At 50.0% G+C, this 17660-nt stretch overlaps 3 protein-coding genes across 3 annotated transcripts; 2 read left to right on the top strand and 1 right to left on the bottom strand.

Moving 5' to 3' along the window:
- Positions 1 to 8870: 8870 nt before the first annotated feature.
- On the top strand, positions 8871 to 10520 carry W97_08928 (uncharacterized protein; the record flags this gene model as incomplete). Its single annotated transcript, XM_007786803.1, has 2 exons — positions 8871 to 9137; positions 9870 to 10520. The coding sequence occupies 2 exons, from the start codon at positions 8871 to 8873 to the stop codon at positions 10518 to 10520; spliced, it is 918 nt and encodes a 305-aa protein (XP_007784993.1).
- A 2585-nt stretch (positions 10521 to 13105) lies between these two features.
- On the top strand, positions 13106 to 14541 carry W97_08927 (uncharacterized protein; the record flags this gene model as incomplete). Its single annotated transcript, XM_007786802.1, has 3 exons — positions 13106 to 13354; positions 13701 to 14288; positions 14350 to 14541. 3 exons carry the CDS (start codon positions 13106 to 13108, stop codon positions 14539 to 14541), a joined length of 1029 nt encoding a protein of 342 aa, XP_007784992.1.
- Positions 14542 to 15107: 566 nt separating this feature from the next.
- On the bottom strand, positions 15108 to 15704 carry W97_08926 (uncharacterized protein; the record flags this gene model as incomplete). Its single annotated transcript, XM_007786801.1, has 2 exons — positions 15108 to 15282; positions 15337 to 15704. 2 exons carry the CDS (start codon positions 15702 to 15704, stop codon positions 15108 to 15110), a joined length of 543 nt encoding a protein of 180 aa, XP_007784991.1.
- Positions 15705 to 17660: the final 1956 nt, after the last annotated feature.

Genomic DNA, 17660 nt, shown 5'->3' with positions numbered 1-17660 from the left:
ATCGTGTGAGATCGTTTAAACGGAGTCGTGCGATCATCGACCGGATCACCGTTCCGCTAGCTAGTCGATCCAAGCCATCCGGACTAGGGTATTCAGGGCTTGGCATGGTGTTATAGATGTCTTATTAAGGCGCTAGTTGGATAAAAGGAGCTGGCGGAGCTATCTAAGGCTAGTAGTTAGCTAAGAGAGCTTACGGGGAGTCGTGGAGGTAGTAGATACTACTTTAGGATATAATATTAGCTGCTAGCTACCTTAATTAGGCTTAATTAAAGCTTTAATACTCTCTTACTTACTAAATTACTTACTATACCGCGATAGCGCTTATTAATAGCCTTACGGCTAGCTAATATACTATATTCTTAAGTTATAATAGCTAATAAGCTAATAATACGTCCTTGCAACTTACTACTATGCTCTCTAACCCTTTCGCGCCTACTAAACTCTAGTAAACTAGTGCTTTTAGCTATAATATGCAAGCTAGTAATATCTAAATAGTTCCGGATATAGTAGATCTATCTTAAGTAGATATTAGCTGCGGCTATCTTACTAGCTATTACTAAGGGATTACTCAGAGTACTTACCTATTAACCGCATAGTAGTGAAAGTATAGAGCATCTCTTAAATAAGAGCTAACTAGTAAGCGCTTCTAGCTTTACAAGAGGTATTACCTAAAGTATTAATTAGACCGGAGAATAGAGCGGTGCTATTTCTATAATATTAATAAGGGTAGCTCCGCCGTAATTAACTACTTACTAGATACTTATTATATAATAAGGAGTGGTATTCTACCTCTTTTAGCTAAGTGGAAGTAAGAGGATGTCTCTATTATAGAGCAGCTAGGCCTTATTACTAATAACCTAGATAATTAGCTTGTTATTAGTAAGCTTGCGCCCTTATTTAATTACTATACCTTTAAGCGGCACCTACTCTACTAGCTAGTATCTAATAATATAGCGTTTACTACTTTAAATAGCAAGAAGTTCTAAAAACTAGTAATCTATCTTTAGCTACATATTTAAAAGTCGTTACCCTACGGAATAACTATAAGGTCTTAGATTCTAGATAAGTATTTAGTACTTAAGTAACGCGTAATAGAGGAACTGCGTAAGGTACTAGGGTTTATTTATATATACTTCGATCTCTAGATGTCTAAAAACCTTCTTAGTCTTAATAAAATTATTATCTATTTAACTAATACTACTAATACCGCTAAGACCTTCTTACTCGCGCTCCTAGAGTAGTAAGGTAGCTACTTAGGACTTAATATTATAAACACGGTGGCGGCTATTATTAAGGACTACTAGATTTAGGATAAAATTAGGTATTTTATGCTAGATAATGTGTTAAATGATAATCTATATATGCGGGAGCTAGCGAAGCGCTTTAAGTTTAATACTAAACACTACTAGCTGCGCTGTATCGGTTATATTCTAAACCTAGTTGCAAGGGAGGCGCTATTTAAGAGTGAGATTAATATCTTAGAGGCTAAATTAATTACACGGAGGGAGCTACTCTACGAGTTAATACTTTAGCGCTAAAGGGGGCTAGTTAGGAGGCTTTATAACCTTATTATTTAGATCTATAAGTTGCCGCAGCGTAAGGACCGATTTTACTATATCTAGGAGCTGTTTTTAACCTTAGTGGATAGTTAAGATAGTACTAATAGTAGCGTAGTGAGTCTAGATCTTATCTAAGATAATAGAATATAATAAAACTCTATCTATAAGACAATTAAATGCGCCACTAAGCTTTAGCTAGCTATTAAGCTATTTATTAACGCCGAACAAGCGCGGTATAATAAAACAGTTTAGTAGAGTAAGAAATCGAAGTGTCCTAACTCTCCCTTATTAGTAATCTTCGAGGACCGGCTATCCTCTAATAATTAGGACGTGCTAAATAGATATATAAAGCTACTAGCACCGCTTAAAGAGTTAACTAAGAAGCTAAAGGGTCGGCTAGAGGCTAGATATAAGGGTTGTCTTTATAAGGTAATTCCGGCGTTTAAGTATCTACTTAAACTCTTTAAGATTGCAATAATCAAGTATAAGAACTACGCTAAGTATTACTTCCGCGCTAATATTCAGCTAGTCTAGTAGAAGCTAAATTAGTATTATTAGCTACTTAATAATAGTCTATCTTACCTTATTGCAGTTGTCTTCTATCTAAGATATAAATAGTAGTAAATTAAGACGCGCTAGTCTAATAAGTATAGCTAGATTATTAAGGGTAAAATAGCCGTCCGGAAGCTATAGGAAGATAAATACTATAAGCGACTAGTTAACCGACCTACTATAGTAGCTATAAGCTATCTAGAGCTCCTAGAATTTAAGGCTTTAATAGTGTAAGGCTTAATAAACCTAAACACTATTAAGGGGGATGAATATAAAGCTTAAATTAGGCTAGAGTAGTGTTTATACAATAATCGAATTAAGTACTAGGTAATACGCTCTACTACTTATCTATAGCTCTTAAGGATAGCGCTAGACCTCTTTATAGTTCTAGTAATAAGCTTAGAGGCGGAGCGTATCTTTAGTCTAGCTAGCTTAATAGTAACCGACTATTATAACCGGCTTTAACCTAATATTATTTAAGCCGCTTAGTATATCTAATTATAGGAGTATTATAGTATTATAGTGGACGCGTTAGTGGCGGCGAAGGAGCTGGAGGAAGGATGATAGGAATAGTAAGAGTATATAGTAGCGGCGGTGGCTTTTGTAGAGGGGAGTAGGGGGGGTTAGACATTAACGGCGTGGTTAGTAGTTAAATTAATATAGATAGACGGGTTTAGATAATTGAAATAATAAGGTTGAATACCTACTAAGACTCGTGATTCTTTTAGATAGCTAACTATAAACGGTCTAGCGTCGACTCGACGATTGAACGACTACTTGAATGGTGCTAATTAATTAAGGGTCAGATTGTGCACGATCGAACGATTTGGAACACTAGAAAGAAGGCCGATACCGTACCTGCATTCTGAACTTCTCTAACCCTCCAGCTACTACGCGTCGACCATAGCAACTTCAAATTTCTCGACAGCTCAATATGCGTCCGAAGAATACGTTGAAAGTGTTGGTGCAATACTGTTTAACTTGTTATAGGAACCGAAAACGGTTTGCCTGATAGGAGCGCAAGCGTTGGTTTTATCAAATTCTTCTCGGAGTACTCTATTTGTATCAGAAACCACGCCAACACTCCTGCACTTTGCTCTAGGCCCAGTCGTAACCCCCGGGCAAGCTGCTTCCATAGCTGTTATGACCGCGACAGAAGCCTACGCCGCAGCCGATAACCTATTGCCGTGCCCGCCGCCGCTCCGTCTGACTGTAAGAACGGTGGAGTCGTTGTCTGATGCAGCGGCACTAGCTACTAATGCAGGTGCTGCGCTGCTTATAGGTATACTGCCGGTACTGGGTAACATCCGGGGCTGTAGAAGCTAGGGGCTGAGCTGTTCGTCGGCGGAACTGATAGCGGACCCGCCTGCAGGATCTAATGTTACTCGAGGGGATCACTCTACAAGCGTATCCTCTGGAAGGTTGCCCGCCTCCGTTCCTATACTTCGTCTACTTTGTCTGCTTCGTTGCCCGCTACTGTAGCCCTTCCGGATTGACGGCTTTGCTGGGTCCTAAAACTCGTTTCGGACGCGATTCGTCTTTCCACGACGCTCTAGAGTCTATTGCTATTTGAGTATATCGAAGACAGCGAGACCGAGGATATTCTCCTGTCTAACCGGCCTCTTAAGTCTCTTCGCATCGTCTAGGCCATCTAGCCCCGTAGAGACCTGATGCTAATGTCGACGTAAATCCGCCCTATGTGGTTTCTTTATACTCGGCTGACGACTCGCATGCGCGTAGGCGGAAGAGAAACAAGGCTATAAGGGTAAGGGCGAAGGGTGATAGCTATCCGGATCAGCGTCAGTGGTGTAGGGGGTCGCATCGTCGTTTGCACGTCTTTCGCCGCCGTTATTGTAGCTGTGGATCTGAAGTGGTTGGTTAGCTTTCGTAGTCTGCTTAGGAATCTCCGAGAGGGTCTCACGGCTTATGCTTTGTTATTGCGGATTCTGATCTATCTGAAACTGTTTGCAATCGGACTCAATGCTGATTCTGTGCGCTCGAGCTTGTTAGCGAGGTATTTAAACTATAGTAGACGAAGAATGAACGCTCTTGTCGTCCATTGACATGTAACTAAGGTAATGTTTCATTACCCACCTTTGTGGAAAAGTATCAAGCTGCTCTATCTGACTTCCTGCTATCCCGCTTGCCCTGATTATAATGTCCATAGACCGCCGACACTAGAAACTATGAAGGAAGAGGGAGAGCTAGGACAAGAGACTATTGGTGGTGTTTATCTCCTTGGACTCTTGAATCTTAACTTTGATAGTAAAAAGATTAGCCGCGAAGCTGCCTCGTTGCATAATAGGTTTGAAGCATATATAAACACAAGTAGGATTAAAACCACCCATCACCAACCTTGTGGAGCCTAGCTGAAAGGCTATAAGGTAGCTTCTCTAACTAGTACATCCGCCAGCGGACGAGTACGCTACTGGATCCAGAACTTCAGCTGCCCATCTCTTTAACCGCGGTGCTGTTCGATGTTGAAGACAACACGGTCAAGTCATAAGTAGGGACTGCCGGAGATTAGTAATGCCTCCGAGCGGCTCTTTCGGCGTTTCCTTAATCTGAACCACCTCCCTAGCATCTGAAATCGGAGGGTGGGCTTTCCAGATGGGTCAGCTGTAGCGTGGAGTGGCCTATACCGAATTCCAAGTGGCGACGGACAACTGGCGGCTTTCGGGAGACTTCTGTGGGCAATTTGAAGGAGGATTCCGGGTGCGAGGTCTGGCGCTTTTTGGGCGTTGCCAGCATCAACGGTAATGGCTTCTTTCTTATCTCGTCGTACAAGCTGCAATATCGCCCGTTGACGCGGCGTGGTGATGCGGCATAGTGACGCGCCCGAAGAGGAAGACGGTGATGTCCCAATTCCGATGACGAAGAATGCTCACCCAGCCAGCACAACCAGCACAGCCGCCATGTCCAGACCGACTATTAAGATTCAGCACACCAAGCAGCGTCCCAAGCTTCCTCAGCCACACCTCCGGATCCACAGACTGCGTCTCGAGGCGCGCAGCCAGTCAACAAGCTCAAGCCCCAAGGAAACAAGATATACTCCATTGCAAGAACCACCCCCTACCTCCGTAAGCTATGCCCAGCCGGGACGACAAAATAAAGCACTGGAGGCAGATGCAGTGTCTCGTCCATTAACCGTCTAAGCGGCGAGCCGGAGCCGTTTTTGTTGCTGGTTAGCCGCGCTTATGTTTCGGCGACTTCTTCATCCACGGCTTCTTCGGTGGAGGCGGCTACGTCTAGGCTATCTTCGTGTAAGGGTATATCCCCTGGGGCTTCTGCGCCTAACTGGCTTATCAGAGTCTCTGCTCTCTCGGGCTGTGACTAAAGCTAAGGTGATGGTCTTCGTAACTGGTGGCGAACTCGACATCCTGCATGTCATCGTCAATAGGACTCTGGACCGGGCGCATCGTCGTGTCTTCGGAGTAGATTTCCATAAGCTTCAGTATGTTTGGACGATTCCGACTTGTTGCATCTTCCATTATAACAAACAACTCGTACATCGCGTTCCAGGCCTTTTGAAACCGTTCCTCGTCGGGGAGGTCGCGCAGCCGGTGTCTAAATATTCCGCCCTGTAAACGTAGTGATAGTGAAGCGAGGGTGCCTACTAAGTATGCTGTCGATACCAGATACGTCCATCGCGAGTTGGCTAGGGTCTCTGGATATCGGAACTGCTGTTCATACACCGTCCATGTGCTCCGAACAGCTTTCTGGCTAATTGAGGCCCTTCTTCCACCAGTTTGTGTGGAGGCCAACCTCTGTCTACGCTCAAGCCAGCCGCGAGCTGATCCTGCGATTTGGATGCTTTTTACGGCTTCGTGGGCTTGCTCCAAGAAAAGGCGGTCTTTTGCCGACTAGTCTTGGACCGGACTCCAGGCTCTTAGCGCAGAGACGTTCATGGACATTGTGTGACTAGGCGATGAGGTTTGAGGAGACTCGAGGTAAGGAGTAGTGTTTGCGATAAGACAGAGCGGCTTTGGGGTAGATGCTTGGGTGCGATGCTGGACTGTGGAAGAGAAAAATAGGATGCCAAGGAGTGGATAGAGAAGTGAATGGAAGTGCGGGACCTAGATATGGATTCTTCTACGTAGATCTACGTTACCTAGTCCTTTGAAGCTTCTCGCGCACGCGAGTAACACGCCGCTCCGTAGTCCGTCGCCCAACTTAGCTTTTCGCAACACCGTCTGCTCGCTGAATCTCAGAATGGCTCCCGCGTCCAAGTTGCCAACGTTTCTCACGAAGATATGGACGAAGAAAGATTGACGCCGCATGCATTCAAGAAACACCCTCCACAGAACTCACGACGGATTGGAAGGACCGCTTCGGAACCCACTCGATCTAAGTCAGCACCTAGATTATGCATCACAGCCTGTGGAGGAGCAGGCCGTGCAGGCTCACCCTTTCGACTACAGCCAGATGGCGGATGTGTACGCAGAGGGGGGGCCGAAACTCCAGCTCCGACTGATGAGGATTCCGAGATGCGAGACGCTGGCGTGGCCGACGACAACCAACTTCTGCAGCTCCCGTCTCAGCCGCCGTCCGAATCCCTGTCCCAGCAGACCGTTGATGCAAGTGTCTAGGAACTGGGGGCCGATTCGGTCGACACCTCAACAGTCACGCTTAGCGGAGCAAGCCAATCGTCACGACCGCCATCCATAAGGGAGGATCCGAAGACTGACGAAGACTTTGAGAGAAATTTCCTCGACCGCTGCAATCTTAACCCCATCAACACTGCGGAATTTCAAGTGTCCCTGCCTTGTAGCTGCTGCTAGAGCCTAGAGGAGAGAGCATCGCCGCAGAGGTAAGGGACTACAAAGGGCTTCTTTTTCGGTACCTTTCATACGTCGCCAGCTCAAACTTTATGATTCCGGCTGCTTAGAACCACGTGACATCAGATCGCACCCCGTGCCCTTATGAAGGGGAAGTCACAAAACGTCTGCTCCTTCAGCACAGTCACTAGTTCCCGAAGCCAATATTCGATCTGTTTTGCACAACGTGCAATCCCTGCCTCAGTGTCAGCACCTTCTGGCAACTTCTGGCAAGAATTCTGCGCCACGAACCAAAGGCCTTTACCGCACAAGCGCCCAACAAGCGGCCACCAGTCGGCCCAGATGCGACCGCTCACGAGCCAAAGCGCCCTCGACTCAGTCTTCTCCGCCCCGTCTCACCACGCAATCCCGATGACGAGCCCACTTGGCAAGCCTTTCTGGAGATCATGGCCAAATGGGATGAATCTTTTCAAAGTGCTGATGAGCTGGTAACTGGTAAGAGACGTGGCGGATACGGACCTACTCCACCACCTGACCTGAGGCAAGCTGGAGCAACACTTCCTCAATAAACTAGAGGATACACTTCGAAAGGCGTTCGTCTCGGGAGATGAGATAGAGATGTAGAGGGTGGTGTCCCTATTTCCGCTTTCTTTGTATACTAGCATATCACCGCATCGATCAATTGTGGTTGAGCATAGACCATGAAATCCTTGCCCTCACGTGACAAAATCCTCACCGATGCGAAACAGCTTATGGTTAGCAAAAAAGGAGCCGGAAATCATGGCTGGATCCATGCGTCCAGCTCTGTCCACGGCAGCAAGCTCTGCGAAGGTGCGTGTCGTCGTAGAGCGACCAGCTGCCCCTTCTCCCCTCTGATGATGCACAATCGCTTGTTCATGACACAACTGGTACCTGTTGTTCGTCAGCGGCGCCAGATAATACGGTGAGCGTAGTATACTCACACGCCAGCTTTCGCTCTGCCCCAGGTTGCCATTTTGGTGGTTTATGCGCTATGATCACGCAGCCCATACAGTCTATCGTTGCCCTCTTGGTGTTATCCTTCCATCTAGAGTACTCCGTATGCTTTGTGTAAGTCCTAAGAGCGTCCCTAATGCGGTGAATGTCTGCCACTGCCTCAAGGTCTCCGAAAGTCTTCATAGTCGGGGTCTCGAATGGTGAGGAAATCAGGAAATGGAGTTGGCTCGATATTCCGCTCACTCGGCACCGTTTTCGCGGACCGAGTGAGCCCTCTGCCTGGTGTCGATCAGCATCGTCTCCAGGGATGCTGCTCTCGTCTGTTGTCCGTCTAAGCGGCGAGCCGGAGCCATTTTCGCCGTGGATTGACCGCGCTATCCCCTCGGCGGCGTGTTCATTAACGGCATCTACGTTATGGCTGCTGCGTCCTGGCTATCTTCGCGCAAAGGTGTATCCCCTAAGGGTCTCGCGCCTAACTGGCTTGTCCAAGGCTCTGCTCCCTCCGGCCGTGACTGAAGCCGATGTGATGGGCTTGGTAACCGTGCGATAGGTCCTTCGAGACGCCGGATGTTTGCCTCGAACCGATTATGCTCGTCCAGTACATTTGCGTGGAAAGATTCGATTCGCTTGTGTAACGCGCTGATCTCGCAATCGACTTCTCCATCCTCAATCATACCGAGTAGGTCATTAACGGCGGCGGTGGCCCGCCACCTTGAAGGCCGGGTAGCGTTCGAGCGGAGAGGAATCGAGTATGCACTTGCCTAAGCGGAGCGAATGAGAAACTCGACGCGCTTGCGACAGGAGCGCGACGAGCCCCAGGCTATAATCCAGCAATTTGAAGATGAGCTCGCGCAACGAATCAGACCAGCTAGCGGAGCCGGACTGAATGTAGGGCAGCCGGATGTCGAGGGACTGGACATAGGGCAGCCGAAATGTCGAGGTACTCCGCGATATGCGTGCGCGATTAGAACAAGACGCAATAAGGCAAGAGCTTCACGCATCACAGATGGCTCTCGAAGAACACAGGAAAGAGTCAGGAGCTTTGAAGACGAAGACACAAGAAACTTTAGAGGAGCTCCGAAAAGCCAAAGACGCGGCGAAGAGACGAGAGACAGAGAGGCAGCGCCTTTCGGAACAGTTGGACGAAGTCAGAGCCACCGCTCAGAGCGAAAAAGAGGCGCTGTCGTTGTCATTAGATGTGGAGAGGGCACGCCTCTCAGGGTGTCCATTAGTCGGTCCGGGCTCGTCCAAGGCTCTCGGACGGTCCGCCGAGGTAAGGGTTCACCACAGGACCGTCGGACTAGGCTCCGGCCGGCGTGAGGACGGTTCGACGAGGGTGGACGGGCTTGGATAGAGCTGAAAACGGCTTGGCATGGTGTCATAACTTTTGGCAGCGTTTTCTTAGGTAAAATACACAAGATCTTGCCCCTTGAAGCCTCCCTCACTGCCTATTGTGTCCACCAAGCTCCCATTGTGTCTACTAAGCTCCCATTATGCTCCCTTGCTACCGGTCGTGATGTACAACGTCGCTAGCGCCGCGCGCTCTATTCAGTAACTAGGTTCCGGCGTAGCTAGTGTTGCTGGTACATAGTGGCTTTAATCGTTGGCTGTGATAGCTAGTTGCGGTCGGGGGTAATAAGGTTACCGCAGTGACTGAAAAGGCGTTCGCATTCAGCGCTCATTGCCGGTATACAGCTGGCTGAGTAGATAAACGCGGTAAACCTGTGAGTCTTCCGGGTTCCTTGCTACAGAGTTGTGAATATCTGGAGCGGAACAGCTAGCTCCGTAGCCAATCATAGAGCCACCGAAGACTTGCTGGAAATAACATAAACATTGTGCCAAGTATGCCAAGCCCCGTCCAACCTCGTCGACCTCATCCGGCAGCAAGATATGGACGGATGGACGAGCCTCAAAAAAGTCACTCCGACCGACGCAACGGGATCGTCGGTCGAAGCTCGTCCGCGGGAGTCGGATTGACTAATGGACACCCTGACGCCTCTTGCAGGAAGTTAAAGAGTCAAAGCAAGCAGCTCAAAGCTGTGAGAATGAGATCGAAGGTGTAAGGGCAGAGCTGAAACAAGTCACCACACGCGCGGAAACGGCAGAAAAGAAGCTTCGTCGGGCAGCCAGCACACTCCAGAGCCGAGACGATAGAATACGACGCCTGAAGGCAGATGTGAGGAGGGTCTACAAGCAAGTTGAAGATGTGGCGGAAGAGCTGGATGCCGCGAACGAGGAAGCTCGTATTAACAGAAAGGAGTTCTCCAAGCAAGAGAATGAGGCGGGAGAGAGATTGAGGAAGGTAACGGAAATGGCCAAAGCCTATAAAGAAAGGCTGGGAAGGGCGATCGAGGTGATGAGGGGCTGGAGTGAAAGAGCCGAAGAAATAAAGACGCACCTAGAGCGAACGGCAGAGGATGCGAAGGCTGAGCTCCAGCAAGCAAGCCATGCGTATTCAGGCAAAGAGGCTAAGCTGAAAGCGCAAATGGACGGCCTTTCCGGACAGCTTCAGGCAGCAAACCAAAGCTGCATTGATCAATCGGCTGTGTCGAGAAAACAAATCGGGCACCTTACCAAGACATACTCTGAAGAGACGACCAAACTCAAGGCAGATGTTGAGGGACTACGTGGACAGCTCCAGGCCAATTTCGATTAGAAGACAGCGCTGTATACTGAGAATCAGCGACTCCGCAAACAACTAGAGCAAGCTACGAAGACTCACTCTAATGAGGCGACCACATGTGATATGGAGATTGAACAGCTCTATAGACAGCTTGAGCAAGCGGCCAGAACCTATTCTGATGAGAAGTGGGCGCTAAACACGGAAGTCCGGCAACTCCGCGAGTAATTTGACCAGGCTGTGAAGACCCATTCCGAGGAGGCATCCACAAGGACCACAGAGAACGAACAGCTTTGGCAAACAATCAAAGCCATGTGGATAATGCAGCCGTGTTGGACTTGAAAAACCGTTAAGCCTTGGAGAAGCTACGTGTGGCAAACGACTCGGCCTACTAGCTTTAGGAGAAACTTGATACAGCTTGTGTCAAGATCGAAGACTTGATTTCCCAGCTGCAGACGGAGAAGAACCTCGCCGACACCCGCTTTACCACATTAGAAGACCTTAATGACAAACTCGAGACAGAGAAGAAGACTACTGCCACAAAGCTTCGGAGGACGAGCTCGAAGTTAGGAAAGGTGCGCGCGGCCAGCTAAGGGTCAGCCCACCGGTTCTGAACAGGCCGTTATAGCGAATTCTATACCAGCGAAGATCGTTACAAACGCTCCAAGAGTCAATACGTACCCCACTAACATAAGTGCACGAAATGGCGAATGTCGTCAGCCTGATAGCAAAACAGGCCGAGGGCCAGAGCGACCTGGGTCGTCGAATTTAGGTGGTGGGTGACTAGACGCATAAGCTGGCATCCTATTTAGCCGTAGAGCGCCGTAGAGCCTTAAAGGTAGTCTAGCTAGCATAAGAGGCGATATAGGATATGGAGCTACTTAGAGCATAGCTAGCCACTACAAAACGAAGATAGGCGTCTACGCCCTTATCGGCAGCAACCCGAGGTGGTGCCCGCTCCGAAGCAGACACCTTGGTGGAACAGAGACTACCTCGTTACCGTGGGCCGGCCTCAGGGGTTCGATGGCGCAGGGAGCGGGCAGCCTCAAACACAAATCTCTGTGGACGGTCGGGAGTTGCTGGAGCGGATATACGATGCCATCTGGGCACGGCCAGGGATAATTGGGGGCGAAGGATGGAATGGCAGGCTCCTTTCACTCTCGACCGCTACACAGTCTAGCACCAGCGCAGCTAATGTCCTAATAGAGAACACGAGCAGGGTGTGGAGAAACATGCTCTGTGCGGACGCCGCGAAAGCGCTGGACGTCTTCGGCCGGATCGTTTGGGCGTCGTGCTTTGACTAATGCATCGCTGAGAAGGTGCGCAGTCGGCCCCATCTTACAGCCAGCGCCGCTAAAGAGGAGCGCCTGGGCTAGTTTGCGGCTAGGCTCGCAACGCTAAAAGGTGTGAGCGGTAGGAAGACTATAGACTTTAAGAGTTTCACGAGGGGGCTGAAGTGAGTGTGGATCAATGTGAGGAGCTGAACGCTGATAGGGGAGTAGATTCGACGCTGCCCAGTATAAGGAAATCCTTACTGAATGGGGTAGCGCAGCGACGCTCTTCTGCGCGTTGACTGAGCGGTTTACCTCCAAATGCCACCGGACCAGCAAACCCGTGCTCTCCGCCCTTCATGATGTTGTGGGCGCTCACCGGCTGGCCATTTGCCTGGCGGCGGACTGCATGCAGCCCGGATGGAGGTCAACCCTGTCCTGGGCTCGCGACGAGGCTGTTACGAACGCGACGCCGGCACAGTTCGCCCCGTCCGATTTCCACGCTTGGATGATCAGCTCCGATGGCACACCGCGGCTGATTGATACCGACTGCCTAAGCATCTAGCAGTACCGTGTGGACAGGGTGTCTAGTAAGACGACCGTCCGCGTCCGAGCCCTCTAGACGGTCGGACGAGGTAAGCGAGGATAATTAGACGGTCGGATGAGGTAAAGTAAGCTTATTAGACGGTCGGACGAGGCTAGGACAAGGTAAGATACTGGAACGAACGTTGTGTGCACGGGCCCCTTGGTGGTTTCGGGTTCCGAGGCCCTTGCGCCTCGTCATGCAGGTCAAAATCTTACGTGCTTGCGGCTGCATCGTCCTGCTTCGAGTTCAGCATAAACGTGCGCAGGCCGAGAACGACCCTTCGCTGTAAGAGGACATCCTCCCGAAGCACTCAGTGCGGATGGGCGTCTTGTGTCTTGCTCTCACATTCGGCCAGGAGGCTGGCAGCAGCTCTGGTAACCGGAGCGGACAGGGTTCCTGCGTCGGTCCGAGCCGCCTGCTTTTATCGAGCCAGCTGTGCCATGTACGAGGACTTGCCAACTATACACAAATCGAGATGATCACTTTAACGTTCGGAGATAAAGAGGCAGCTGTAGTCAGCTTATTATTACCAATCCCGAGTTCACAGTGGTTTCTCAACAAGTCAAGCACCGTCATTGGTACTGTGCTCCCTTGATTACAAATGCAGGGTCTTACGTGAATGACGGGACCGTACATATGTCCTTATAAGGGCAAGAGCGGCTCATTTCTCCTATGAAAGCAGGTATACGTACAGCTGAACTGTTCTCATTGCTCATTTCTAGTCAATCGACTATCTTTTCTCGTACCTAGGTATCGTGACAATCATGCTATATCACTCAGCCGTCGTCACAGTTGCTCCTCGAGCGCCGCTTCAGATTCGTCAAGTTCCAACAGTCGCTCCATCTGAAGGTGAAGTTCGAATCAGGGTTGAATGGACAGCATCTACACCGCTAGACCTCCACCAAGCCGACGGTGGTCTGCTTGTGAAACATCCGCAAGTTCTTGGAGATGGTCTAGTCGGCACGGTTGTTGAAATCGGCGAGGGGGTACAAAGAATAAAAGCAGGCGATAAGGTACGTTACATCTATCTCCAGGGATGAATTCCAACTTTGTATGTGCCATTGCATGTAGGCAAGTGGTGTTCTAAATCTGGATCCCCATATCATAAAGTGCATTGTACAGTTTCTATGTGGATCATTTCGTTCTGAGACTTCACAGTCCCCTTGCATTCATTTCGCGTTTTGATCGCAGCAAACTGACGCATTCGTTTGCTGGCTGCTTAGGTTTTCGGCTTCGTGTGGCGCTCACAGCAAGAAAAAGCCCACCAAATCTACGTCACAACGTCAGAGAATCTAGTTGGCAAAGTATCTATGCCGTTAGTTCATGATGATACTCTTGAGAGTTGCTGAAAGCTTCTAGGTACCTACCAACTTTGCGCCGGAAGCAGCTGTTACCGTTCCAAACAATGTTGTCACCGTATTCCACACCATTAACACTGAGCTCGGAATCCAACTCCTATGGCCCAAGCCTTCCGACTACGAGCCTCCTCACGCTGACGCACCGTTCTTGGTTTGGGGCGGATCCTCATCCGTCGGTTCATACGCGCTCCAGATCCTCAAATACTATGGTTACCGGAACCTCTTCACCACCGCGTCCAAACGCCACCACGAGCGTCTCAAGTCGTTCGGTGCTAGATACACTTTTGACTACAATGACTCGAGCGTTGCAGAAGCAATTCGTGTCGCCGCAGCGGAGTCATGCCAAAGAGGCGCCAGTCACTCGCCATTAATACCTTTCATCATCGACTGTATCGGCTCGCAAAGTCACAGCCTTTCTCCGCTCTCCGATATCGCACATACAGGGTCGAAAGTCGCTGTAATGCTCCCTGTCATCGTACGCGACGCTACTAAGGACATCCCGCCGGAGTACAGCATGGACGTCCAAGCCGCAGCACACTGGCGAGATGGCGTCGAAGTAACTGGAGTGAGGACTCACTTCTACCTCGAGGTATGCCGTGCACTCCCGCTTGAAATGCGACTGGTCTGACTTTGGTTCACTGCTTGGACAGAATGAATTTTTCGCAGTGCACCTTCAGCCAGACATTTTGCCTGCAGTCCTTTCGCAAGGCATTGTCAAGCCGAATGACTATCGGATTGTGCAGGGACCGACACTGCTCGCCAGAGCTCAAGCGGCTTTAGAAGCACTTAGACGCAAGGAAGTCAGCGGAGAGCGACTCGTTTGGCGAATTGCCGATGAATGAGTGTTGCCGTAATTTAATGTAAATACATGAATGACACGTATTCTGCAGCCTGTCGGAGCAGCTCTCAGACGTAGAAGCGACCTTAAATCGTTTACAGACCGAAGATCTTGTACAGGGGGAGGCTCTGTATAGCATCATACAAAATCACAAAGCCCTCATGACGTTCCAAAAATATCCCCAAAACTGGGGTGAACTGGATCAATAAACCCTCGTGAAGGCGGTCGAGCGGACACTCTTAGTTTCGCACAATATCGCACGGAAGGTGCTTGGAGATTATAATTAGACCTACGAAGAGAGGGACGGCCTCTAGAGGCAGCTCGAGCGATGCGAACGCGATCTACTGCAGATGAAAGGCCGAGAGTCTACACTACGGACTCGATCTACTAACGCGGAAAGGGCCCTCGCAGAGTGCGAAAGCAGGCTAAAGCGGGAGTCCGAATCGGCTCAAAAGTGCTGAACCGTGGTATCCAAGGTCTTGGCAGGTGTTCTGGACGTTTAACAGCGGGAGTCTTGTATAATCGCTGCTGTGATTAGTCAAGGGGTCTTGGCTGTGTTTGTCTGTTTCACTAGATGCGAAACAGTGTTTCGAGGAGTTGTTCGTCGTCATCGGCGCGGCGTATCCACGTCTCCTCCTCCACATCTCGATAGAAGTCCCAAACGTAACGTAGGTAAGGATCTTGGGAGCGGACGCCGGGGGGAAAGACGTAGTCGAAAACCGCGTTAGCCACGTTGCCAGATTCGCTGCGCAATCTCTGTTAGCTCTCTCCAGCGTGAAAGACGCAAGAAGACTCTTACATTGGCCCAAGATGTTGAATCCCAAGATGTATGAATCGCGGCAGGTCAGCCCGGTCGGGGGAACGGAACCAGTTATCGATGGGGCGGACAGGGGGCAGGTCGGCGAATGGGATCGCCATCTTCGCGGGCCCAGGCTTTTCTGGACAAAGGAGGCCCGGAAGCCTTCCTAGAACGCACTCAGGTCCATGGATCGTGTAGCAGAACGGCCAAGCTCCGAAGTTAGGCTTTTCCTCCTTCGTCGCGGCGAGCGGCTCTTTCGGCTGCTCATAAGCCGCCGCGAGGGCTTTGCAGAGGGCTTGGTGGACGGAGGGCTTCACAGCAACGCCGCCCGCTTGGACTTCGTTCGTAATCGCATCAAGATGCTTCATCCAGGGAGGTAGAGCTAGGAGCAGTCAGCAAATCAGCGGTGCCCTACAAGTGGAGAGATTCCGTACGTGACGCTGATGTCTTGCTACGCTTGAGCTTTTTAAGGACTTGCTAGACCATGATAGGCGAATTCGTGATGTGTTAAGACAGGTTTTTGGACAGTTGACAGTAGTATGGAACTGAAACGTGACGAAGGCGGAAAGTCGAGCGAGCAGAGATTTGGTGAAGAACCTTGGGCAGGCGGAAGTTTCGTGCAGGTGTTTCGTGCAGGTGTTTCGTGCAGGTGTCTCGTGAAGTATGGCCAAGGTCACGTGGTCATTGGGTGATACGAGGGACTATTCACCTGCAACCTTCGCTTTGAGATGCCATTCGCTGAATCGACAGACCCAAGCGCCCAGAAGCAGCCCTGAGTGATATGTAAACGACGTCAGACAAAGTAAATTCCACACCGACAAGGCCTGAACCGACGTAAGATCCTCTCACAGATTCTTGCCCAAGCTTGCGGAGGCTAACCAACAGCATCAGATCCGCAGCGACAAGGACGGTGAAAGATCTGTGCAAGAAAATGTGGATAGCCGTTACCCTCGCCCTTCTCATCGTGGTTCTCTTCCTTCTCTACCAACGCGAATGCCGCAGCCGAAGTTTGTGGCGAAAAAATACACGTGTCGCGCTTTATGCTGACCGAATCGCCAGCCCAATACAAAGAAATCATACGGCGGCAAAGCTACATGAACGAGATGCGTATCAGCATTGGGAATCTACAGGACCGAACTGCTTGGACATTGCAGCGAGGCGATACGGACACAGCCGCCTTCCTTAAGAGGTTCAAGAGATGGGTCAAGCAGGAGGCTTTAGTAGCGCGACGACGCCCAGGGATGTGACTGGCCATGCGGTCAAGTGCGGGAGTGCATCAGGCAAGCCTTGAGGCTAAATGGAATAATTCCTGATTGAAAAGAGTACTCTGAGATGAAACATGATAAACCAACGCTTATGCTCCCCGTGGGCCTCCTCGATCCTTGACGCGCCCAAGTTGCGCATCATCAACGAAGCCTCTCGCCGCTTGTGCCGCATTGGGCGATTGGCGCTGTGCTAGCCGATAGATTGATGAAAATAATGAAAACACCGCCCCACACTCCGTGGATGAGTCCTGATTCAGAGATGTGTCGTATGCTCGAAATGCGCCATAAACTTGTGGATGTGATAGACGGAAGAAGTTCATCCGAAGCAAAGTGCAATCAAGAGCCTTCTGCGGGCCGGCCGCTCTTGCTTCATAGGCACGCTGTGATAAGAATAGCGCGCGTTCCAGCCATCTTCAGGGATTGACATACCGCTGACGGGGGATGTTGGACTTGATTGCGCAATGCTGCGGTATGCATCGGAACATCGGTAGTCGTTTCTGAACCTTCACGTCGGTCTTGACTTGAATGGCTTCATCGAGTGTCTCTATGATGAAACGTTGCTCCAGCGCCATAACCAATGTCGTGCGGATAGTCGTGATGGTTTGAAAATAAATAATCACGTAGCGGGAGAGTGAAGAACGCCTTGCCGTAGAGATAGTGAGGGTCGCGAAGCTTGATGGTGTTGATGCCAACGCGCTTGCAAGACTTGAGGCGTGAAGGTGGTGTAAAGGAGTGATAGAGGGGGCGGGGTGGTCGAAGAATGAAGGACGGGCGGATAGGATGGAGGGTGCGAGAAGGGCAAGAAGGGGAGGAGGTTGCATGCACGGCAGTACCTTGCTTATGAGATTTTATATCCAGCGGAGGCAGTATACACGGTTCTTCCGCTCTGCGGCCCCGAAGGATGCTCACTGAACTGCCCGCCCAGCCATCTATCGACTTGTATACTAAAAGATTCAATGTGGGAGTATGAGAACGGAGCAATCGGGCGGCTCTTGCCGCCAATGGAGAGTCTGTGCCAGAATGGGGGCCCTCAAGCCAGAACCTAGGATGAACTCAATC

This window comes from Coniosporium apollinis (assembly GCF_000281105.1).
Source record: "Coniosporium apollinis CBS 100218 chromosome Unknown supercont1.69, whole genome shotgun sequence".
In the NCBI taxonomy this organism is placed as follows: Eukaryota; Fungi; Ascomycota; class Dothideomycetes; genus Coniosporium; species Coniosporium apollinis.
This window is presented reverse-complemented; position numbering and strand designations above follow the sequence as displayed.